At 45.1% G+C, this 23,149-nt stretch overlaps 2 protein-coding genes and 2 long non-coding RNA genes across 10 annotated transcripts; 1 reads left to right on the forward strand and 3 right to left on the reverse strand.

Moving 5' to 3' along the window:
• Nucleotides 1-5,910: 5,910 nt before the first annotated feature.
• Nucleotides 5,911-6,271, reverse strand: LOC136497055 (uncharacterized). The gene is made up of 3 exons (XR_010769185.1): nucleotides 6,188-6,271; nucleotides 6,073-6,096; nucleotides 5,911-5,952 (listed from the first exon to the last, which is right to left on the reverse strand). It is a non-coding gene; the product is annotated as an uncharacterized lncRNA (long non-coding RNA).
• A 4,741-nt stretch (nucleotides 6,272-11,012) lies between these two features.
• LOC136497837 (uncharacterized) lies at nucleotides 11,013-14,243 on the forward strand. The gene is made up of 6 exons (XM_066493707.1): nucleotides 11,013-11,142; nucleotides 11,876-12,038; nucleotides 12,123-12,773; nucleotides 12,909-13,359; nucleotides 13,488-13,569; nucleotides 13,812-14,243. The coding sequence occupies exons 1-6, from the start codon at nucleotides 11,110-11,112 to the stop codon at nucleotides 14,025-14,027; spliced, it is 1,596 nt and encodes a 531-aa protein (XP_066349804.1). The 5' UTR covers nucleotides 11,013-11,109; the 3' UTR covers nucleotides 14,028-14,243.
• On the reverse strand, nucleotides 11,136-12,212 carry LOC136497838 (uncharacterized). Its single transcript, XR_010769449.1, has 3 exons — nucleotides 12,074-12,212; nucleotides 11,857-11,990; nucleotides 11,136-11,320 (listed from the first exon to the last, which is right to left on the reverse strand). It is a non-coding gene; the product is annotated as an uncharacterized lncRNA (long non-coding RNA).
• Nucleotides 14,244-16,501: 2,258 nt separating the features above from the next.
• LOC136497844 (uncharacterized) lies at nucleotides 16,502-19,534 on the reverse strand. 7 transcript variants are annotated; one of them, XM_066493717.1, is made up of 11 exons: nucleotides 19,404-19,534; nucleotides 19,032-19,321; nucleotides 18,445-18,707; nucleotides 18,191-18,345; nucleotides 18,021-18,104; nucleotides 17,685-17,865; nucleotides 17,509-17,592; nucleotides 17,345-17,426; nucleotides 17,159-17,252; nucleotides 16,995-17,063; nucleotides 16,502-16,683 (listed from the first exon to the last, which is right to left on the reverse strand). In XM_066493717.1, exons 2-4 carry the CDS (start codon nucleotides 19,243-19,245, stop codon nucleotides 18,268-18,270), a joined length of 555 nt encoding a protein of 184 aa, XP_066349814.1. In that variant the 5' UTR covers nucleotides 19,246-19,321; nucleotides 19,404-19,534; the 3' UTR covers nucleotides 16,502-16,683; nucleotides 16,995-17,063; nucleotides 17,159-17,252; nucleotides 17,345-17,426; nucleotides 17,509-17,592; nucleotides 17,685-17,865; nucleotides 18,021-18,104; nucleotides 18,191-18,267. The 7 variants fall into 7 exon arrangements, 6 of the variants coding, with proteins under 6 accessions (XP_066349814.1, XP_066349813.1, XP_066349815.1 ...); XM_066493716.1 differs by having other exon boundaries at nucleotides 17,964-18,104; XR_010769450.1 differs by having other exon boundaries at nucleotides 17,685-18,104; nucleotides 18,445-18,935.
• Between the last annotated feature and the right edge of the window lie 3,615 nt (nucleotides 19,535-23,149).

A 23,149-nucleotide genomic window follows, 5' to 3' on the forward strand; every position in this document is an offset into this window, starting at 1 on the left:
GATTCCCCTGCTTGCTACCTTCTCCCAGATTCTATCTCATATTGTATGGGATCATAGTACCTGTGCTTATTGTGATTGTGTTGGATCGATCTGTGTTCTATCATCCAGAGTGTGTGCTGCTAACAATTGGTATCAGAGACAGTCGATTCTCGGTCTAGCACCATGAATCCCCCTACCGAGATCTCTCCTTCTACCCAGTTCCTCCTCGACGCGATCCGCAGGAGGTTCGACGAGTCCGATGCTCGTTTCGACCGGCTGTTCGCCAGGCTGCAGCAGCCCGCACGCGGACGCGCTCCCTCCTCCTGCGACGACGACTCGGGCGCCGGCCCCGTGGACGCGCTCGCCACCCCGACCGACCCCGACGCGCCGCTCGACGCCGTCCAGAAGGTCGCCATCGCGCTACCCCGCGGCTCCAAGTCGTCGAGCCTCGGTTCCGTGCGCGATTCCGACCTCGCCTGCACGGAGCAGCTCGCCGTCGATGTTGGAGCGTCCGCGTGCACCATCACCGACGCTGCTGACGGCGCCGACATCTCCCTCGAGCTCGCGTCCGACGCCGAGGTGGTCCCGGACAACTGGGGAGGGCTGTTCGAGCAGCCTGCCCACGACCCGGAGGAGCGCGACCTCGACCTCTCCGCCATCGATGTCTTCGGCTCCGCCCAGATCCGCAACGAGCACGACCTCACCTCCAACGTCCCCGTCGCGCTACTCGACATCATCCACGAGCCCGCTCCCATGCTCGACGACATCGTTGACCTCGACCGCCTCAGCCTCCTTCCAGACATGCTCCTCCGCGACATCGTCTCTCGTCTCCCCATCAAGGATGCCGCGCGCACGGCGGTGCTTTCCCGCCGCTGGAGGCCTCTCTGCGCCTCCCCATCCGTGTCGCTAGTGCAGATGGAGGCGCAGCCCTTCTTCCTTGTCGCATGCACCAAGCAGGAGCGGCGCCCCATCATCCGCGCCGAGGGGATGGGTGCCAGCGGCCGCGTCTTCGTCGGCGTGAACATACAGCGGCTCCACAATGACTTCGCCCCCGACGACCCCGGCCTTCTCCACTGTTTCTGCCTCGGCCCCGTCATGTGTGTGCTCCGTGCCACCCCACTCGGTGGCTACGATGGCTCCCTCGACGACGATCCGGAGTCCGGCGTCACCCACTTCGACGCGCCGCTCGACCGAGCCGTCGGTCGTGATGGCCAGGCACCCCCCGCGGCAGCCACGCTCCGCGCCGATGCTGTGGGGGCTGCAGGTGGTGGGCTGCGCGCAGCCTGCGTGCAGACCCGTGTTGGCGTCTCTAGAGAGCGGCGGGGTGCACGGCGCTGCAGTTCGCCAACAACAGCTTCTTCCGCTACTTCAATTTCGTCATCCATAGCAACCTCTACTGCAGCACCGGCTTCACCAACCCCTCCTCCACCACGGGATGTGCCCTCCATTCGTGCAGCAAAGGTGTTCGTTGGAATGTCGAGTCTGCAAGAGGAGCAATCTGCTCTGTCAAACAATGTGAGTATACCAGCTATGTCAGTACATGATGCAGTCTGCTGCTTCCTGGTAACTGCATCAAGGCAATGTGAGATTCCCTCACCACCAAGGACAAGCAATTTCAGCTCTGCAGTATACCCAACAGTCCAGTTCTGGGGTGTCAAAATGCTCACCAAACAATTACAGAGGAGCATTCCCTTTCCTTCACTTTCAGAATGTGATCAGACAGAGTGGTCTATTGGGCTATTTGTCTACAAGGATGATCTATTTCTATGGGTTAGTGGCAAGTGCTCAGTGGCGGTTAGAGGGCATGATCTTTTACCACTGCCAAAGCCACCTGATCAAAGTGGTTGGAACATTCACAATTTTGAGCTGTTACCCTTCTTTGTGTTGCAACCGGTGCCTTAGTCCACCTCTCTGTTAAACGCTGTGAAGTTTGCCATGGCATTCTGCACTGGAGTGCTCTCACGGACTTTTGGGATGCAAATGCTGGTGTCTTATGGAGATCACGTGGTGTTTGATAGAGGAAAATCCATAGAGTCATTGTGTAGGCCATTCCATCAAACAGATTTTATCTTGAGTGCTGCAGTACCAGTCAAGCTTTTATGGTCATCACCACAAATCAGAATGGTGTTTCTACAGGATGCCAATGTCGCAGTGCAGCAGCTAACTGACATGCAATTATTGCAAAATTCATTGGTTTTCTCTGAAGTTATCTGGATACAATTTCGAAGGCCTGTAGCAGTGGACACCTTGAGAAGTCACTCTGTGCCTGCTGGGAAGTTGTTCGGTTACGATCAGTCTACTGTGCAGATGGTACTAAGCTGGTGTGGATGGTTACCTTGCACAATGATGCGTTGGGCTGAGCATGGCACAGTGACCCGAGCAAGTGTGCAGTTGTCCATTCAGTACAAGAAAAATTCAAGAGCCAAGGAGGATGCGTGCCTACAACTTCATGTGGTATTTGATGTTCAGTTCAGTGAAGTTGATTGCCAGAACAGCTTGGTCAGCCCTGAGCGCAGGATTTCTTTACAGAGCAAGGGTGGTTTCAGAGTTGACAAGCCCAGGAATTTCACATTAGTACAAGGTCCTCAGTGTATTGATGACAATGGATGGGCAGCTATGCATTGGAAATTTTTCAGTAATGGACAGCAACATTTTGAGAAATTATCACCAGGGAACAAATTTGATTTCATTCCTGATATGTTGGTGATGGAAACCTCACTTGTGCAAATGCTTGATTGGTTAGATAGCTACTTGTGGGGAGACAATGTTAGTGCAGTTCAAGGGAAGCATTTCTCGGTTCTTTCTGATGCAATACTACTCAATATGTTGATTGGTCTGACAATGGTCCATACAATGGCTGACTGCAGCAAGAAGCAGTACAATTTGGGTTTGGACATTGAACCAGAGGTAACACTGTATTCCAACAGAAGCCTTGGTAAGCTGAGAATGGATGAGGATGAAGGCGCTCTATCAGACGCTTACCGGCACAGTCAATCTGATATGTCTGTACAGTTGATTCAACTCAGTTGGGATCCCGGTGGCGTCAACAACAGCGGCTTGGGGGCAAGCCGCATTTTAAGCGGAGGGGAATGTCAGGGACTGGACCACCAGGTGGGCTTCCAAGCTGGGCCGCGAGATGGGCTTCCAAGTAACAGTCGCCGGGACGGGAGATCAGAATAAAGGCCAGCGCGGGCGGTCATCGAAGGGATCGAAGAATTATTCAGAAGACTTCCATCTCATTCTACCTTCTACTGTTCTTCTTCCTTTCGAAGCCTCTCACTCTTGTACCTAGATTCCCTGCTTCCAGTACCTTCTAGAACCTTCTAGGATCTTCCTCCTAGCATCGATTCCCCTGCTTGCTACCTTCTCCCAGATTCTATCTCATATTGTATGGGATCATAGTACCTGTGCTTATTGTGATTGTGTTGGATCGATCTGTGTTCTATCATCCAGAGTGTGTGCTGCTAACACACTAGCTCCCGGATCGGATGTTCGGATGCTAGCAAGTCCCCTACAGTATTGGCGCATCAAAACTTCGTACTTACCTCGGACCCGAAGCGGCCTAAGCCCATTCCGGGGAGGAGGACCGGAGAGGGTGCGTTTGACAAGGCTATGATTTTTTTAAAGAAACTTTTCTGGATAAATAAACTGATTCAATTCTCAGGTGAGCATGTTTTCCTGGTTTTTTATTCTTGTGTGAATCAGATAAACATCTTTGGTTCTCATTTTGAATATTAAGATCGTTTGGTAGGGTTTCTCCTTTCTTTTTCTAGAAACAATTTTGGTTTGGTAGAGATTCATTCTGTCGTTTCCTGAGAGAAACAGTACGTCGCAAGAATCTCTACTAAACGCACCGTAAATGATGTCTCTGTTCCTGCCTGTCCCTGACGTCTGCTCTTACCACATGGGCAGTCAAGCCTCTTATGGAGAAAATCGTTTCAAGAAAAGTAAGCGTGCGGTGTTGTTGGGGCTTGCAGTTGCCCGATGCTTCGATGAACCTGGGTTTTAATACATCATGTGCGAGCCGGAACTGCGAGGGGAAGAGAAAAAATAAAAATAAAAACTGGTCGATCTAGCTTTGACCAAGTTACCGAATTGAACGGAGTCGTCAGCATGGATGTGTCCTGACTCAAATATGTGTTTTCTCATCGTTTGTATTCCACCTGTGTAGGTTTTTAATACATATTTAGTTGAAAACTTAAGCTAGATCTGTTCGTGTTGCATTTTTTTACACCATCTATAGTTTGGCTTTCAACTTTTGATCATATGGGCTATTGCATTTTTTTTTTGAAACTGGCTATTGCATGTTTTTATACACGTGTAAGTTGAAACTTTTAGCGATTGTTGTATCTTTTATTCAATTTTTTTATTCTATTAAAATATGGATTTTAGGTTCTAGATTCTACTCTTAGTTATTACAATAATATTAAATGTCATTTCAGCATGCCCACAAACACTTATGATATTGGATTTGGCTACATAGAAGTATATGTGTAGTAGTATTGTTTTGTTAAAATATAGAGTGCATAATACTTCAGCCAAAGTGTAATAGGTGGGTAACTTAACTGTAAATTTAGAGGCTACTTTATGTATTTTTTATATTGATAGAGGTGGAAAGTTATAAAACATAATAAATTCAATAGCTATTATCCACAATTATCATCGCAATCTACCAAATTCAGCATGGATGTGTCCTGATATAACATATTTCTCGGGTGGGTCGTCGTTTACAATCGTTTCTCGCAGGTCAATCTGGGCACAAAAAATCGAGAACCGAGAACAGAACCAAATTAACCGGAACCAAAACCGAAACCGAAGTAACTGAAACCGAAATATTCGGTCCCAGGTTCGGTTCTAGGTTCTCAGGAACCGAAATTATTACGGTTAATTTGGTTCCAGCACTCGGTTAACCGAATTGACCTGAAATAACCGAACTCTGTAAAGGCCCCTAGAATGCAACCGAATTGTTTTTACTACAGGCTTGAATATTGCTCTATGCTTGAATTTTGAGAGAACAATAACATATATGTGTTGTACTGTTGTTTTATGCTGCATTGCTGTTTAAATTGTCCCTTTTTTACTGCATGAAAATCAGACAAAATGTTGCCGAAATTTGCAATTGGATGGGTTGTTTCTTGGTTCCTGAAAAATTCGGTTGCATCGGTTAGAACCGAAACCGAACCGAATTACCCGAAACCGAAATTCCTCGGCTGCATTTTCAAAGTAACCGATCGGTCCCTTCTTCTCAGGCAACCGAATTAGCTGAAGAACCGAAGAACCGAACCGATCGGTTTCGGTTAACCAAACGGCCAGACTGACTCGCAGGCAACAACTTAAATCAATATTTTCCTCTTTTATTTTACTTTTTATTTGACTCACAACTATAGGAGATAGACCCTGTTTATTTCAACTTTTATTTGGTTTCTGTCTGCTAAAAGCTAGAAGCTGAAACAAATAGCTTAGCTTCTGAGTTATTTTTTTGAAGGTAAGCTTCTGAGTTATTTTGAAAATCTGAAAAGTTGCAATTTAAATTACTCTCTACAGCTTCATAATTCTATAGGGAGTAATTTAAATTGCAACTATACTGCTATACAGTTGAAGAATATGCCGACCAATTCATCAACTAACGAGGAAACATGTAACCTCAAACTCAATGTACAGGTATGAATCAACATCGTGTAGAGAAGATCATTCAGTACTTTTTTTTTAAAAAAAATCAGGAATAAAGCATTCGGGTCCTGTTCGTTTGACTGAAAAGTCATGGCTGAAAGTACCGTTCGCTGATTTGTTGTGAGAGAAAAACACTGTTCGTTCACTGAAAAAGTACGACTCATAAGACAAGCGAACAGGGCCCACAGTATGATCCTCACACTGGCCATGAGCGAGGAGCAGATGAATAAATTCCCAGATGAAAAGCTTGGGTAATTACTAGGTCAGGTGCCACAATAAGACATTTCCTGCAAGTGTGCGTGCCTGTCCAGCAAGTAGCGGAAGCAAGGATGTCAGCCAACAAAAAGAGGAGAACATATTTGATATTTCTGCTCTGTAGAGATAAACAAGCAACATGCTTCTACTACAAGCGGTTGTGGGTACCTTAGGATGGCCCCTGACAGTGACCTGAGTCAAAGAAAACATCATTTGTATCGCCACTTCAGCAGCAAAGTCGCATGTTGCAATGCAGAGGGCAGAAAAAAAAATATCAACTCACCAAGTGGGCCTCCAACTCCAAGCATGGAATCAGCTCACAAGCATCAGAAAAATATTGACCGACATTATTGGTGGGCCTCCAAGTTTGACCGGTTGAGCCAATCCTTTTTATATTCTATAAAAAAGGCATTTGAGTGTGGACACTTCGGGAGGAAAATATAGGATACTTGCATGGGCCATTGAAATGGGCTAAGCAGCTGATGGTACCATGGGCTGAATTTCAATCAATGGGTTACAATTTATAAAGGCCCAAACTTTTTAAGAGAGGGAGAGAGTCCAGACGGGACAATGCCGAGAGTTGGCTGATGGATTATACTGTTATACCTATTTGTCAATTTATATCTCCTGACAACCTGCAGCGTCACTTCTCAGTAGCAGGATCACAATTCACAAGACGTCAAGGATGAGTATTCTGTCAAAAATTTCATATAACATTACAATTTACTGTACTACACGCAGATGACAGGTTACCGAGCTTGAATCTCCAAAGTGGACACTGAACGACCGACATGAACGAACACCTTCAGCAATGCCACTGCAGCAGGAAACTGTAGCCAGGTCAGCGGCGTGCACGATCATGCCTGACGAACCCATCCAATCCACTGCAGCGTAGGAGTAGTACCCCTACTCCTACAAACCTCATCGCCATCGATTCACCCTACGGAGTAGTACGTCAGGGAAAAAAAGAGCAAATCTACCTTTGCCGATCGCCATACCTCCTCTGAGAAAGGGCTGCGCTCGCCATCCTCCGACGCTGTAGCTTTTCGCTTTTCACCAGCTTTCCCAGGCACACAACACAGCACAGCTCCTCCACTCCACCTCTTCTTCTTCTTCCTCCTGAAGATGCTCTCAGCTTTTCAGGGTTTACCCCTGCACGTCACTTTGTTATGCTGCTCACATGGGGAGGAGTCAGAAACTCAGAGCTAACAAAAATGGCCAGAAAGCCTTTCGTCGAAAGCAGCACGGGATCGGCAAATAATGCTGCATGGGGCATGGCGCAGTCCGCAGTCGTTTGATCCACAGGGGAAAGGTTCCATTTCCATTTTCCAATCCGTGGCTTATCCGAATTTACAGCAGCAGTAACAGCGGAGGCAGTGGAGCTGTTGCACTGCACATGCCAAGTTCACATGAATCACAGACACACCAGGGACACATGGAGCCCCCCTCTCTGCCTCTCTGGTGAGAGCCCGTGACCTGTCGTTTGTGTGAGTGCCTGGGTGGGTTGGATGCAATGATGCCAATGCAAGAGCAAGGCTAATTGGAAACCCATGCCATGCATGCATCATTTGGACATGGAATCCAGCTTCCGGTGTTTCATTGCAATCAGCCTTACCGTCCAAACGAAAACCCATGATCGGTGGATGCCTGGGCCCACACTGCCAGTGGCTGCCAAAGAAACATGCTTGGATCAAAACACTGTTGTGCTGTGTCCTACAAACAAAAGATTCTTTCCAGGCAGCAGGCAATTACAATGCGATAACTACTGCTCACAGAGGCCCCGTAAAGTCGAAACACTGTCCTTGTCCTAGCTGATTTGTTGTGGAAAAAAAATATTGTTCTGGTTAAAAGAATAAGCTAAAAAAATATGGATTATAAGCCAAGGAACCTAGCCGGAGAGGGAATTCCTCAAACTGAGAGCCCCTCCTTGTCTGATTGTTCTAACGGTCTCTCTTGCCATCGGAATGCGCCCAAACTAGGCTCATACGGCGTGCTTACTAGTGGGCTGGGCACTATTTGCTGACAAAAGCGTGCCGTCCAACTTTCAATTCGCCTCGAGGACAATGCTGCGCTCGAGACAGTCTTTCACCCATGCCGTGGGTTTGTGCACCAAACAATCATTTGTAGTGGCCCGTCCCAAGGTTAGGATTCGCTGTCACTGTGCGTTCATTCAAGAGTGTCATGAGCTAGCTGTTTCATCACTGAGACGAATGGGGACGAACAAGTTTGCTAGGTACTGTACTCCAAAACTGATATTTCTGCATGCAGAATCAGTCATGGGTAGAGGCAAGCTGCGGGTCATCAACGTTGGTACGTTCTCTTCTCTTATAATCCGTATTTTTCAGCTTGTTTTTTTAGTCGGAATAATATTTTTCTTCCACAACAAATCAGCCGAAACAGTGTTTCGGTTTATTTTTTCAGCGAAGCGAACGGGGCCGTTAACAAACACCAGTGACTGCACTGCGCCCCATGTTTTCGCCTTTCATAAATCATAACACGCCCTATCTTTGTCTTGCAAGAGACAATAACGGGACCAGAACCTAGGACAGGAATAAAACGTCGGTTTGCAACAGATTGCTACTACAGTATGTGCTAATCATAAACATCAGTTTGCAATAGACTACAAAAAAAACATGGCATGGATTTGTTTGACCAACCAGAGATGACCACTGAACTAGTAGTACTAGGAGACATGAAAATGCACATATGTGATTTGAACCAAAGTTTTGAGATCTGGGCTCGTGGCATTAACTGAATGAACTAATCAAACATGTGAGAATGGATAGATGGACCAGGACCATAAACACTCATCATCAAGGTGCTTCTGAAGGCGTCATTGGTGATGCCCGGCCAAGGGCAAGCACGATGGGCAGCAAGTTGGACCACAGTGTTTAAGGCCACTGGTGTTTGAAGGCAATAAATGGTCTGAGGGAGTGAGGCCACACACACGCAGTACGCATCCCAAATCAAAGGCCTCATTCATCGCGTGTTTAGTTCTCATCCTAAATTAAAAAAAAGTGCTACAGTAGCTATCACATCAAATCTTACGATATATACATAGAACATTAAATGTAGACAAAAAAAAAACTAATTACCAAATAAAAACAAAAGTGCTACTGTAGCCAAATTTTCAACTTTCACCCAACTAAACACGCGCTCACCCACATGTCAATCTCCAGAGACTGACCAGAGAGGAAAACAGATCGCTCGCATTTCCAAGTTTCACTACCGGTACATGGCGAGTCCAAGCGCATGAACCTTGGCCAGTCATCGCAAAATCCCAGTGAGGTCACCCAGTGTAACCGACGTGACACGGTGCATGCCAACTGCCAACGCAGGGAGAAGAAACTTTGGTCAAATCTTGCCAATGCCAGAGCGGGTAGAGGACAAATGTATATTCAATTTCATATACTAGGAGTATATTATTGTCAGTGGCTGGCTGGCACTGGCAGCATCCGCCGTCCGGAACCAGGTCTTGTGACACTGGCCGGATATGAGAGGATAAGGCGAGGTGCGTGAGCGCACGATGACATGAGATGAGATGGGCCGGTGCGGTGAAAGTGAAAATGCCAAGACTGTATGGGGCAATAAAAATCTATGCGGGCACGGGCACGGGCACGGTCCCAGCGCCACGATCACGACGCTGACACAGAAAGATGTGGCGGTGCAGCAGCAGTCTCTTCTCCCCATCCCTCCGTGCTGCACTGCTGTAACGATTGGTGGACTGCTGCCTGCTGGCGTGCTGCGTGCACGGTGCACCCTACTACTACCTAGGGACCTCTGTTTGACCACCATAGTTTATACTGCCACTACCAGAACAACCAAAAGGTGCACACATCTCGAGGAAAGAGATTAGCTTTCTTAATCTCTGTTGTTATGGTGTGCTGGTATATTAGGCCATTCTGCACTGTACATGAGTACATTTTTCGATACGAAAAGTGATCAACAGGTGAATATCTATAGTTTTGTTGTATGTTGTGATCGAATATGAACTAGCACTCAAAGCGTGCAGAAAAGAGGAGTCAGGATAACTTTGTGAAATAGTAAAAGGCTTGTGTGCAGAAAAGAGGAGTCAGGATAACTTTGTGAAATAGTAAAAGGCACCGTAAAGAGGATGAACACTTTCTCTTTCTGTGTACAGGTACAAGTACTAGAACAAAATGTTGGGCTGTTGGCTAACGTTGTTTGTACGAATCCAGGTGCACATCGGCACATGGATGAGTTTCTAGCGAAGTACTCGTTGCCACCTTTGCGTGTGGTCAGGTCATGTGACGAGACACTTGTATTTCCACGGAGGAAAGAAAGGTAAGGCATTGTTTTAAATCCAGGGTAAAGTTTTAGGGCGTCGTGTCTGTTTGATACTAATAAAAAACTAAATTAAAAAATTCATCAGTAATCCGTGAACGAATTTATCAAACCTAATTAATTTATCATTAGCACGTGTGTTACTGTAGCACCATATTATCAAATCATAGACTAGTTAGGCTTAATAGATTTATCTCGCAAATTAGTCGCAAACTGTGTAATTAATTATTTTTAGTCTATATTTAATACTTTATGCATGTGTCTAAATATTTTATGGGATAGGAAGTAAACTTTAAGAGAGAAACTAAATAAGGTCTAAAAGGTTTTGTGGAAAAAAAATTCTCATGGACTCATGATCTTGGTCATGGTCATGGCTGGAGAAAAGCGAGAAACTGACTCGTGGACTCCTGTCTATACTCTATGCTTGTCTACTAGCAGGAGGCACTAGGCAGCTGTCGCATCGAATATTTAAAATTAATTTAGAATATTAAATATAGATTAATTATAAAACTAATTATATAAATTAAGATTAATTTATAAGATAAATCTATTAAATTTAATTAGACTCATATTTATTCCTTCTGATTACTGTCGAATATTCGATGTATCTTAATATCCGACGCGACGCCTTCTATACTTTAGTGTCGGAATGCAAACACACGGGTGAATAGAGGGCTAAAAAACGCGAGACATGACATCGCGTTGTTAGATCTCAGCTATCCCAGTCCTTCTGCTGCTCTGGTCACTGGTCCAAAGACCTCTGGTGCCCACTGCCCAGTGCTCTCCACTCTCCTTGTCCCTCCCCTCCTCTCATCTTCATTCTTCAGTCTTCACCCTCCCTTTGTCGCTGGCCAGTGGCCACTCGTCGCACCCTCCCCGGCAGGCGAGCAGCGAGGAAGAATGGAGTACGAGAGGATTCATCAGAAAGCCCAGGTATGCGCTCTACGCGAAGCCGCAAACCAGTGCAGTAGCTGGTTTGATCCGGCTAGTACTTTCACTTGCTGGCCACTCAATTTGCTTCGATGCCATTTCTTTCCGCCTGTTCTCCCCTCCTCGAGAATATGTTTCTGCGTGTTGATATGGTCATCTGTTTCATTTTCAGGCCATTTTCCTGAAATTTATAGAATGCTGTAAGTGGGTAGACTTTTGAATGCCAATAGTTGAGTAGAATGTTTCTGGTTTAGAGAGCTTCCGGTCAATCTGCCTTCTCAATGGAGGCCAAACCCCCCAAATCCAACTCTGAATACACCCATATCCATGAGCAAAAGCATATTTCGGAGGCAGTGGATGCCTGGCTAGAATGCTTATTCTGCAGAATTTAGCGTTGGTACAGTGCATCCTAGTATTTTGCATGACATGAAATTTACGATGATTTAATTAATTTTGCAGCATTTTTAATTATTTTTTGACATCTTGTTCCAGGCTAACATATAGCAGCACCCTTCCACAGTTCCACTCAATTTCAGTATTGCCTCACATCTCGCAGTTCTTTTTTCACCTCGAAATACCTCCTAGTTTTTCAGAGTACTAGAATGCCCTTTGGCCTACACCCACATTGACGTATTTGCCCTTTTTTTTTGTCTCTGCAAAAGTAACTACTTCGATTGTGAAATCATAAGCTGGGGCTTTCATGGAAAAAAGACTTACAGCTTTGAGGTTGCTGCAGCCTGGTGCTCTTTCCCCAACAAAGCTAAGGATGAAGATTATGGGAGCCCACAATCGAGTTAGAGTAATCACCAGCAACTCATCATCGCGGACGTCACCTGCAAAAAACATCGAGGCTTCACAAGCACAGAACAGGCTATTAGTGTGTGATGTTCTTGAAGAAGGTACAGACGAATTGGCCATTGATTGGATTAGTTACCTTTTTTCCTGACTAAGTCAATAACTCATCCTTCTTGTTTCATAACCAGTTTCAGACAGTGCAGATGGCATCAAACACCCTTCGGCAGATAACAAAACTGAAGCCGTAGAAAAGGATTTAGCAGTGGACAGCAATAAAGTTCAGAACACTTCCAAGAATTCGGTTCCTCAACCAGTAACAGGCAGCTCGAGCATGATACACCCAGTGAGACCGGTGGAAGAAGACAGTACAGAATGCGACAGTGGTCTTGACAATGCTAGCACTAGTAGCTTTGAGTTCCATGGAGTTGAGAAGAGGGCGACACAGAATCCAGCGATGGGGTATTTATCTAGACAGACCTCCATTTCCTCCAAGTGGAATGATGCAGAGAAATGGATCGTGAACCGGCAGAATGTTAACCAGAACATCACCAAGGGCACAGCGCAGAACCAGACAGTAAACCAGATGAACTCTATTGCAGCCAGGGGCGCCATTGTGCCCAAAATTTCTGGTCGCCCTGTGCAGAAAATGAAGAGAGTGAACCCAGCTTTGTCTGCTCCGCGCAGCATATTAGAGAGGTTATCGTTTGCTTCGTATCAGCCTAAGTTGGTTAGGCATGCCAATGTCTGTCCAGTTAGTAATGCTAGTGCTAACTCGGAGTGTCACAAGGCAACTGATACTGGTTCATCAATTGAAGTGAAACCCTGCAACGATACAAACGGTAACTTTTTCTTGGCCTATATTGGACATAAATGCACGTAACTGTATCATGAAGCAAGTATAGCATATTTAAAGTTAAAACGTTTTCTGTTTCTGAAACTGACACTGATTTGAATGTGTGATTTGTTACGTGCAGCTATCCCAACAGTTCATTCGGTGTCTGTGAGAGATGTGGGCACAGAAATGACTCCAATTCCTAGCCAGGAACCTTCAAGAACTGGAACTCCACTTGGGTCAAGGACACCAACTCGAAGCCCTAATTGTTCGATACCGTCAACACCTGTAGGAGGGAGGTCAATAGCATCTCCTGGAGAAGAATGCACAGATGATGGTCCATATTTCAACAGAAAAGGTGGCACACATGCAAATGAATTGTCAGATACTGAAACGAGGCTTAAAACAAGGCAAGAAATTGCTGCTCTTGGTATACAGCTAGGAAAGATGAACATTGCTACATGGGCCAGCAAAGAAGAGCTTGAACTAGTCCCTGCAGCACCAAGCATTGCTGATTTGGAGCGCATGAAGAAGGAATATGCTGCTCGTGCTGCATCATATGAGGAGGCAGAAAATACCAAACATACAGCAAGGTATTATTTCTCTGAAATATTTGATCATTGTTGAAGGTTTCATCTGCTTTGACTTACAAAGAGAACAAAAAAGGTCTTAAATATTAGTCTTGTTCATTTCATCATGTAATGGAGATTGTATTCCACAGATTCAAAAAAGAAGAGGTGAAGATTGAAGCTTGGGAGAGTCATCAAAGAGCAAAAATTGAATCTGAAATGAGAAGAATAGAGGTACAGTTCAAGTTTATTGTTTATCCCCAGTGTACTTGGTTCTCTTTTTCGAAAATGGACTGTACCTGACTTTCTCTGCCCAAAATCCTTATTCAAAATTTTAATGCAACAACCTTTCATATGATGTTTTGAATGCAATAATCTTTCATATGATGTTTCGAACGCAACAATATTGAATACTATGATATTTTGAATTTAATGATTTGGATGTGTTAGTAACATTGACAACCATTTTGCAACAGGAACATGCTGAGAGAATGAGAAGTGAGGCCATGGCAAAGATGGCCGAAAAGCTAGAGATGACATGGCGCATTGCTGAAGAGAAACGGGCTTCAGCTAATGCCAAAATGAACCAGCAAGCAGCAATAGCAGTTCAGAAGGCTGAAAAGATTAGGCAAACAGGACGAGTTCCAGGATCAAGTATCCTTTGCTGCAGTGGCTGCTTCTGTGGACCTTAGTAGATCATAGTATTTGACAACTAGTATGTGTATGTTGGTTTGGGATATAGTGGTGGGAAATCTAAACTCCACCCTCCAGAAGTCAGCATTCCTTGATTTTAGCATGAAAGAAGGAATGTCTGAGGTATTCAGATGCAAACACATTCTTGTTTGTCATGTATGTAAATTATTCCAATGTTTTTAGCTTGGTCAGTTTAGAAGGTTCACAGCTGATCCACAATGAAGAAGTCCCGAACCTGAATGGATAGGAGAGTGGAGAGATGCTGAGCGGTTCAGTGCCGTAGAACCAGAATCCTGAGGCCGTGCCAGTGCCAGACTGCCGCGGGCCCGCGACCTCACGGCCCAGCGGCGGCGCAGCGCCGAGGCCTGGACGCCCGCGCCGGAGAGGTTGGCCTGTTGAAATAGTGCATCGATTACATCTATGGCCTATATAGGCAGATTAGAGAGAAAACACGGGTAGATCGACCGCCTCGGCCCCGCTGAGCTGCTCTGATCAGCCGGCGCTAGGTACACACAGCCTCTCGTGTAGTATAAATCAGCGAATCCGACTCCTCTTCCCTCTCCTCAGATATCGATTGCGTATCAACTTCGGAATCCGATTTGGTTTTTCCTCTATTGAATTCCTAATAATAGTGGGGGTTTGCATTAGCAGATCTATCCACGAGCACTCCAACCGCTAGGGATATTTAAGTGTCGGGTGCATGACGGCGAACACCAAGGGGATGGCGGTGACGAGGAGATGTCGCGGTCGCGGCCCGTGCGGCGGAAGCACCTCTATCTGTTGTTGGACGACTGGAGCAGAGGGTTCACGATCCACATGATCGACGCAGGCAGCTTCCACTCCGATTCCGGCGACCGGCAGGACGCCTCCCTCCTGGATCTCCGGCCCTGCGTATAGAGTCACCAGCCGGCACCGTGCCCCACGAGGGCACGTTCTTCGCCGCCCTGGGCAGCAAGATCTTCGTCTTCACGAACCAGCGTTGCGCCCTCGTCTACTACACCAGGACAGACGGAATATCCGTCGGTCCACACGCCCCCGCTCAGATCATCACCGAGAAATTAGCCAAAAGACTAGTCAAATTTATTAATTTATGTATTTTCTAAAATAGATTTGATAAAAAAAATATTAGAGTACTTCAACAGACTCTATAAAAGATGACTAGTGAGGCGGGCTATCCAAAAGTAGAGAGTAAATGAGGTAGAATTGAGAGCTACTCAATTTGAAGAGTCGAGTCTATTCGAGACGTTTTTCGTTTGATAATAACCATATTTATCTTCAGAAAACGATTTGACTGATATCATGGAGATGCTCTCAGACGCTACTATGCGACTCCGGCATCGCCGTGCCCGTCGGCGGGACGCTCTAGGCCCTGTCGCACCGCTTCTCCGACAAGCAGAAGCAGCACTCCCTGGAGGCGATGTCGTGGGATCCCAATCCCAACGGACTGGACGAGCTGCTGCAGCGTCCGAAGACCGAGAGCTGGTCCTGGAAATCGCTTCCGGCACCACCACCGACGTTCAGCCACAACCAGTTCGTCACCTCCCACGCCGTGCACCCAGACGGCCGCACCATCTTCATGACCACCGCGTACAGGGGAGAGCCCGGGCCTTCACGTGGGTACCTTCTCGTTGGACACCGAGAGCTGCGTGTGGAGGTGGCACGGGGAGTGGGCGTTGCCGCTCGTTGGCCAGGGCTACTTCGACGCCGACCTGGATCGGTGGGTTGGCCTTCGTCGGGACGGGCACGTCTGTTCCTGCCGAGTTGCCTCCCGCAGCCGTAGCCTGACTCGAATAATGCAGCTGGATTGGCAGGTGGCGGAGGAGAAGCTGTTCCGCAGGGACCCGGCGGAGGATCACCTGAGTGCTTCCCTCACCTATATGGGCAGCAGCAGGTTCTGTCTTATTGAGAGCGTGATACGAGATGTAGTGGATATGGAGTGCTCCTTGGCTGACCAGGACGGTTACTGGCTCCATGTCACCATGTTTGGTCTCAGGCACAATCAAAAGAGAGAGCTGCAAACCACGCATCACCAGTCCAGACGCTCCTACTTAGTATCTAGGCATGAATATTCTTTTGCTCCTGAAGCATTCTGGATGTAGAAGCGGATTTGGTTTGTTGCAGCTTGCATCCTCTACATTTCGTCATTGTTTGGGTTGCGTGCATGCTGTGGGTTATCAGTGTATCCTAGACTATAAGTTATTGGTCCTACAAGAGAGGTTAATTAAAAAAAATACATTTATGTGGATTTTGTGTTGCACGATCCATTCCTGTCACTTTCATACATACACATGTTGTGTAAGAAAAATGCCTATATGTTACCGTGTTTTAGCAACTAAGATAAGATATACTGCTGGCAAAATCGTGTTGATGTTTTTTCATGAACATACTATTTAATTAATAAGCAATTAACATCTTTACCTTTACAAGATCCTTCTCTAACTAGCTAGCTATCTAGTACTTCATCCGTCCCAAATTATAAGTCATTCCAACTTTCTTGGAGAGTCAGAATATTTTAAGTTTGACCAAAATTATAGAGAAAATTACAAAGATTTATGACATCAAATAGATATACTATGAACATATAATTAACGAAGAATCTAATGATACTTTTTTCTAGAATGTCATCCGCTGTTTGAACCTTGTTCCAGGTGAACACTATTTCAAAAAAAAAATAGTCATGTTAGGTGTCAGGCACAAACAATAATGATAAAAGCAAAGAGAATATTGCACTAATGTCAAACAGCGCCAAACATATTTGAAAATCAAAGGCATGTACAAGACAATACAAGAAATGTGAATGACAAGTCTAAAGCATACATAAAGAGCTAGTGGCGGTGGGCAGATTTGTTACTATATCATGCATCTTAATTGATTAGCTTCAGTTCTGCCCATTTCAAAACATAAGGCATTGCATATACAAGATGGTCTAATTTGATGAAAATATTCTCATTCACCTCTCCACTAACCTTCCATAAGTAAGATGCATCCAAATGCTCCCCTTCAAGCTTATGATCCTTGTTCATTGTGAAGCCGAACTTCAATAAACAGTCATGTTAACGAGGACATCCACACAAGAAACAAAGAATAAATCAAAGGAGCTAGAGATAAAGCCTTGTTTCACTGCTCCTACCTTGGCATGCCGGTCCATTTCACAGCAATCATTGAGATCCCCTTTAGATCGTTCCATTGAATCCGAAACTTCGCAATTTAGATACCCAACAGTGCTGAACACACCAATTAGCAGCGAACATTTAGATGTCACCCAATTTAATGCATCAAAACTCAAAACAAGAAAAAAAATATTTATTATTAAGACCTCAGGCTTCTCTGATTTGGCACCAGCGGAAGCGCCATTCACATCAATATTATCAGAAGCGCATTTCAGATCCACAACAGTGCTGAACCCACCAATAGCAAATGTCACAAATCATGCAGCAATAATTCCAAGAAAGAAAAACTTATTTATTATTAAGAACATACCATTGAGGCTTCTCTGATTCGGAAACAGCTGAAGCAACATTCACATCACCATTATCAGAAGGGTAGTTCAGATAACCAACAGTGCTGAACACACCAATGGCAGAGGACATTTAAATGTCACTAATTTGATGCAGCAACAATTCGGAACAATAAAAACTTATTTATTAAGACCATACCCTCGAGTCTTCTCTGGTTTGGCAACAACTAAAGCCCATAATTAGAAGTTTCTTGCAAAAGCATATCCAAAGCTGCTACCGTCTCTCTTCGAATATCATGACAGCAATAATAATCCCGGTACATGAATCTGTCTTCTCGACTCAGCACGTAACACAATAACTTAGCCTCCTTCGCTAAACCCTTTAAAACATTTTGTAATTGGAGAGGAGCTTATCAGCATAAAAGAATAAACAAGAAAAATTAAGCAGGCAGAGTTGTCTTAGTAAGGACAGGCCTACAGCGGCAGCAGATTCAGGCCCTTCATAGAGCATAAGTTCATAGGCAGACTGCCTGACCTTTTTGCTCAAGTTGACCATTCCAGTGGTGTCGAACTTACAGTCACACAGGTCAGATAACAAGCCAGTCTCCTTCACGATACACTTCAAATTGGAGGGGAAAAGTTAGCAAACATCAAATAATAATTGACAGGAAAGCCACAGTTCGGTCCAATTTGTAACAGGCATACCACTAAGGCTGCTGCTGCATTAACATAAACACCCGCTGATTGGATCACATAATTTGCACGCTCCTCGATCTTCTGGCTCAGAATGATATCTTCAGCAGTGAGAAGGTGAATAGGTGATGATGAATGAAGCGAAAGTTGTTCTCGATTTCTATACACTAGAGGGTGCATTGGTGGAAGGGTGCTAATTAGCAACTGGATCAAAAAATCAATTATAATAGGCAACATAAAGTTTTGCAGAGGCAGGAGGACATTACCATATCAGCTACAACACCCTGGATAAAACCAGAAACATTGTGGCTATGAATGCTTTTGTCTTTGACTTTAACACCACCAGTAATGCAGCAAAAATAGTCCTTATCTTTCTCAGGCTTCTTATTCGCACAAAGAGCGGCAACTTCACCGGCATTCTGGATAAAATATTCTTTGAGGTATTCCTTAAAAGTGGTCCAATCAACATTACCATTACCATGACAGTAAGGCACCAGCCTTTGCCATCCCCATCCTTTCTCAAGAAGATCTGAACATGGGGGCAACGCATCAATACTAATCAGATCCAATAGTAATCATATACTGAAGCACCGTCCAAATTACAGGCCGAAAATACAAAACAATGATGGTTTCAGCGTAGCAATACAATAAAAAAAAACTATCCGAACTAGTCCAAAAAGGGTAGCACTGGCCGTTATCCCTCTCCCCGAACAACCTCATCCTTGTCGTGGAGCTCGACAGAGATGGGGAGGACAATCTAAGATAAAATCGTTTGGGGGAAGACCCAAACACCCGGGTGAATTTAGCAGATCCACAAATAAAAAACCTAGATCCCCCGTGGGCGAATTCTTACCTCGGCAATAGACTATGAATGCTGGCGGGATTTGAGGAACATCGTCGGTGGCATCATCCAGTTCTGCCAGCCACACTGACAAATCGTACTTGATCGGGTCGTCCAAATAATGGTCGTCTTCGCTGTCCTCTGAATCGTAGAAGGTACTGATCTCCTCCCGCATCAAGGCATCTCGCCCATCTGCTCCTGACTCTGGGTAATGTGTGCGCTCCATTCTAGGGTTTGCTTGACGGGAGGATGCGGGGGTTGGTGAAAGACGAGACTGAGGCGGCGCGGTCACGCGGTAGAACCTAAGAGCAACTCCAAGAGTATATGTAAATTTAGATCTCTAAGTTGTCTCTCTAAAACTATTTAGACTCTCAAAATACGTACCGTCTGCAGCAGAATCTCTAAATCAGGCTAGCTATTTTTTGAACCCACATATCAGCACCTTGGGCACCGGCTACGGCTAGTCACCGTGCAGCGCCTTGCTGTTCGTCGCTTGGGCTGTTGGGCACCGACCGGTCACCGTACTGAGGGGCTTGGCCTGGCCATGGTTGCAGCTCAGTGCTATAGAGGTTCATCTACGGATTCTTCATCGTGTGCATCTACTGCTTCTAGATTAATCTCAAGAAGACCAGGGCAAGGATTGAAGCAGGTATATTCAAGGTCTGCGGTCTGTGTTTCTTTAGGTTCTTCAGGAGACCGAGCGCGGCTATAGCGGCCAGCAAAGCGAGCCAGTACGAGTGCTCTGTGTGCAGCAAGATATACGCGTCGTACCAGGCGCTCGAGGGGCACAGGACAGACACCAGAAGCCGCCCATGCCGCGCCAGCCGCATCGGCTATCGGCGACGAGGCTTCGTCCGGCGGTAGCGCACACACGGAGTGACGGAGGAGCTGTGCTCGCTCGATCTGCCTCCGCACGTTCGAAGGACAAGGAAGATGGTGTCCGCGCGCGGCGTAGTATTTTAGATCTTGGCGAGGGGCCGCGCAAAGGAGAAAATGCACGCGCGGAAAAGGTGCGGCGGTCGGTAGCTCTGCAGCGGCACGCGCGAGAACCGGCAACGCACCATGGAGACCGGAGCCGTGCGGCCCCTGCAGGTGGACCTCATGGCCGACCCAGAGTCGGGCATGGTGGACAATGCCGTATACACCCTCCACTCCCTCTGGGCTCTGGTGAGGGACGCGCTGCCGCCGTCAGGATCGGTAGGCGACATCCTAATCCTCGTCCAGATGTTGGATTAGGACACCGTGAAGGTCGGCACATCACGGCAAAAGGAGAAGGAGCGAGCACGGGAAGAGCGAGGCCCATGCGGGAAACGCCGGGCCACCCCGGATGGCGAGCCAGGCCAGTTCGAGCGACTTTTGCGGGATAGCGTACGAGCTATTTTAGAGAGGGAGATGACGAAGCTGTTGGACTGCGTTTTTCTGATGTTTCAGTCAAACTTAGCAATTGCGAGTGAGATACCTACTCTAGTAAAAGAGGAGAGTTGCATGGACCGGTCAACCAATAAACCCTAGCGAGCCACCAAATTTGGGCAAATAAGGCCATCTCCAATAATTTCCTAAATCATTTTCTAATCCTTTTTTAGCAACATCAGAAAAAAAAAACTCGCTCTAACAACTCATAATCCATCCTTCTAATCTTTTAGAACTTGGGAAAAGTCATCTTGGAGTCGCTCGTATCTTCTCTCTCCCACGCGTGTTTGTCGGCCAATCTAAAGGTGAAAGGGCGTTGAATGAATAAAGAGTAGTAAAGAGTTTCTGATGCAAATATACAAGAGAGAAAGAATATATAAAAGTGGTTAGGATAATTTAGAAATAGTATATGATTCCTGATGTAAAATTGTCTTCTATATTTTAGGAGTAGACTAGCAATATATGGCTGTGCGTTGCAACGGAAACATATGGTGGCGTGTCCAGGTTGATAATAAGTTAGCTATTTTTGTAGAATTTAAATGAGCTTGGTCCAACCTTAAATCAACTAAATCCAAGGCTTTAATAAAGGCTAAGTATGAGAAATTAAGAATAAATTAACTCAACTAAAATTGGTGATATTGTGTGTATATCTATTATGAGTTTAACACAAAGATTAAAGTAAGCAACGACCACATGTTAACACAAAGATTAAAGTAAGCAAGGACATGATATTGAGTGGTGTGACGTCAATGAAACTTAAAATGAGAAGGGACAAACATTATTTTTTAGTTTCCATTAAAAACAAGCAGTTGCATATCAAATTTTTTCTCATTGCTTCCGGCTTACCTTACCTGTTTCACATGAGAAAAAGTAACCAAAAGTGTCGATCCTCGGTAGGGAAACAATTACGAAATCAACATGTACGTACGTACGTTTGAGAAAAAATAAAAGCAGAGAATTACTAAAGAAATCGGAAACCATGTAAGTACGTTGGAGAAAAAATAAAAGCAAAAAATTGCTGCAAATCAGAAACCATGTACGTACGTGTACATTGAGAAAAAAAAGGTAGATAAAAATCGTGTAAAGCCAAAATTGCACTCGTTATTGCTTCCGGTTATCTGTTCTAAGGAAAAAAAAAACTAGTTACAAAATACAAAATTAAACCAAAAGCGCCGATCTCCGGACACGAACCCGGACAACGGACGCACATAAATCATAACTGGACTCACGCGGACATCAAAGGGAAAAAAACATGGTACGTATATAAATTGTACTCGACTTCCACCGTCTACACACCAAGTTAAGTAGAGGGAGGTGTCCTTCTAAATGTTCCGGATCAATTGATCGGACACAAAATACAATTCAAGATCGGTCACAATTCAAGATGTTGACTTTTATTATTGTGGAAGTAAATTGGGTCCTCTAGGCCGTACGGTTCCATTGCCAATCTTTTTCTTCTCGTTGGGATCGATGGATGGGCTGAAATTTATAGATATAGATTTGGAATTCTTCTATTCGATTTAGAGCCGCGTGGATTCATAGTTCCCTTCTCATCTTTTCCGTTCTTCTTGCTTTTGGTCGTGTGGGGTGGGCAGAGGCGACCAGGACTCCACGAGACAGACGGCGTGCTGTGTTCGAGTCCTAGTCCAGATATAATTTGTTTTTTTTTTGTACATGGCTGTTCCACATCCACTACTATAAAAACACGTACAATTAGTTAGGGAGGTTTGACAAAAATAATGGTACTAAAAAACGGTAGAAATTTTATCTCTTTATTATTAGAGAAAGAGAGAGATTATTAAAAACTCTTGGAGATTGTCTTCTTTATTCCTTCCAATATATTTTTTTAGGAGTTATAAAACTTCATGTTTTTAGAAAGAAAACATTGTGTACTCTTGAAGATGCACTAACACACGTGAAATGTGATGTAAGGCGGATCGAGGTCCATCCATCCTAGGCCAACCAGGAGGCCACAGATCATATGTGGACCAACCAGGAGGCCACAGATCATCTATGGACGGAAGGGTTCCAGATGACCAAATAAAATCGCTTTCGACTTGTGGAGCCGATTAATGACCTTTTCTGCACAACCAAAACCCAGTCGATTTTAGGATGTACAGCTGAATTTGAGAAATTTGCGCTACATTCGAAACATTATATTGCTTGACTTCTTCATATTTTCTATTTCTGATATGTTTTAATTTTTTTTCATTATTTTGGCATTTGAAATGACAATAGTGACCTTGCCTCTATCTGTCTTTTTCTCCAAATTTCTTACCTCGCAGCATCCAGGAGGAGAGCACGGTGGAGGCTATCTATCGCTTGGGCAATAAAATCGCCTCCTATGCGAAGAGGGCCAAGAAGCCAATCGACCCAATAATTTTGTCAGTCACACTAGCCACTAGTAGAGACGCAGTACGTGTTTAGAAAAAAAACATAGTAAGCAATAATTTATATTTATAAAAAGTCTCATAAATAATAAACTTATATATCTACCATTACCCTTATATGAACAATAAATTTATATGAACAAGTTTGGGGACTTAAACGGTCGATTTGTGAGTTTAGAGATCGTGTGGCAGAACCTCCTAAGTTATAGGGCCCACATGCACCTGTCACTGTCCAGCGACCTTTGACATCTATGCATATGTTTCCATGAACTTAAAAAGACTGTCGGGTGTCCTCGAGGAACCCCGAATCATCCACGATTTCCGAGCAGG

The sequence above is a fragment of the Miscanthus floridulus genome, chromosome 12, assembly GCF_019320115.1.
Source record: "Miscanthus floridulus cultivar M001 chromosome 12, ASM1932011v1, whole genome shotgun sequence".
Classification (NCBI taxonomy): domain Eukaryota; kingdom Viridiplantae; phylum Streptophyta; class Magnoliopsida; order Poales; family Poaceae; genus Miscanthus; species Miscanthus floridulus.

Coding starts and splice junctions, on each gene's coding strand:
- LOC136497844 (XM_066493717.1), bottom strand. CDS start 19,245: ATGGAGCGCACACATTACCCAGAGTCAGGAGCAGATGGGCGAGATGCC. Junction 18,708..19,031: donor ATTCATAGTCTATTGCCGAG/GTAAGAATTCGC, acceptor CCCCATGTTCAG/ATCTTCTTGAGAAAGGATGG. Junction 18,346..18,444: donor AGGGTGTTGTAGCTGATATG/GTAATGTCCTCC, acceptor TGCACCCTCTAG/TGTATAGAAATCGAGAACAA.
- LOC136497837 (XM_066493707.1), top strand. CDS start 11,110: ATGGAGTACGAGAGGATTCATCAGAAAGCCCAG. Junction 11,143..11,875: donor GGATTCATCAGAAAGCCCAG/GTATGCGCTCTA, acceptor AGGTTGCTGCAG/CCTGGTGCTCTTTCCCCAAC. Junction 12,774..12,908: donor ACCCTGCAACGATACAAACG/GTAACTTTTTCT, acceptor TGTTACGTGCAG/CTATCCCAACAGTTCATTCG.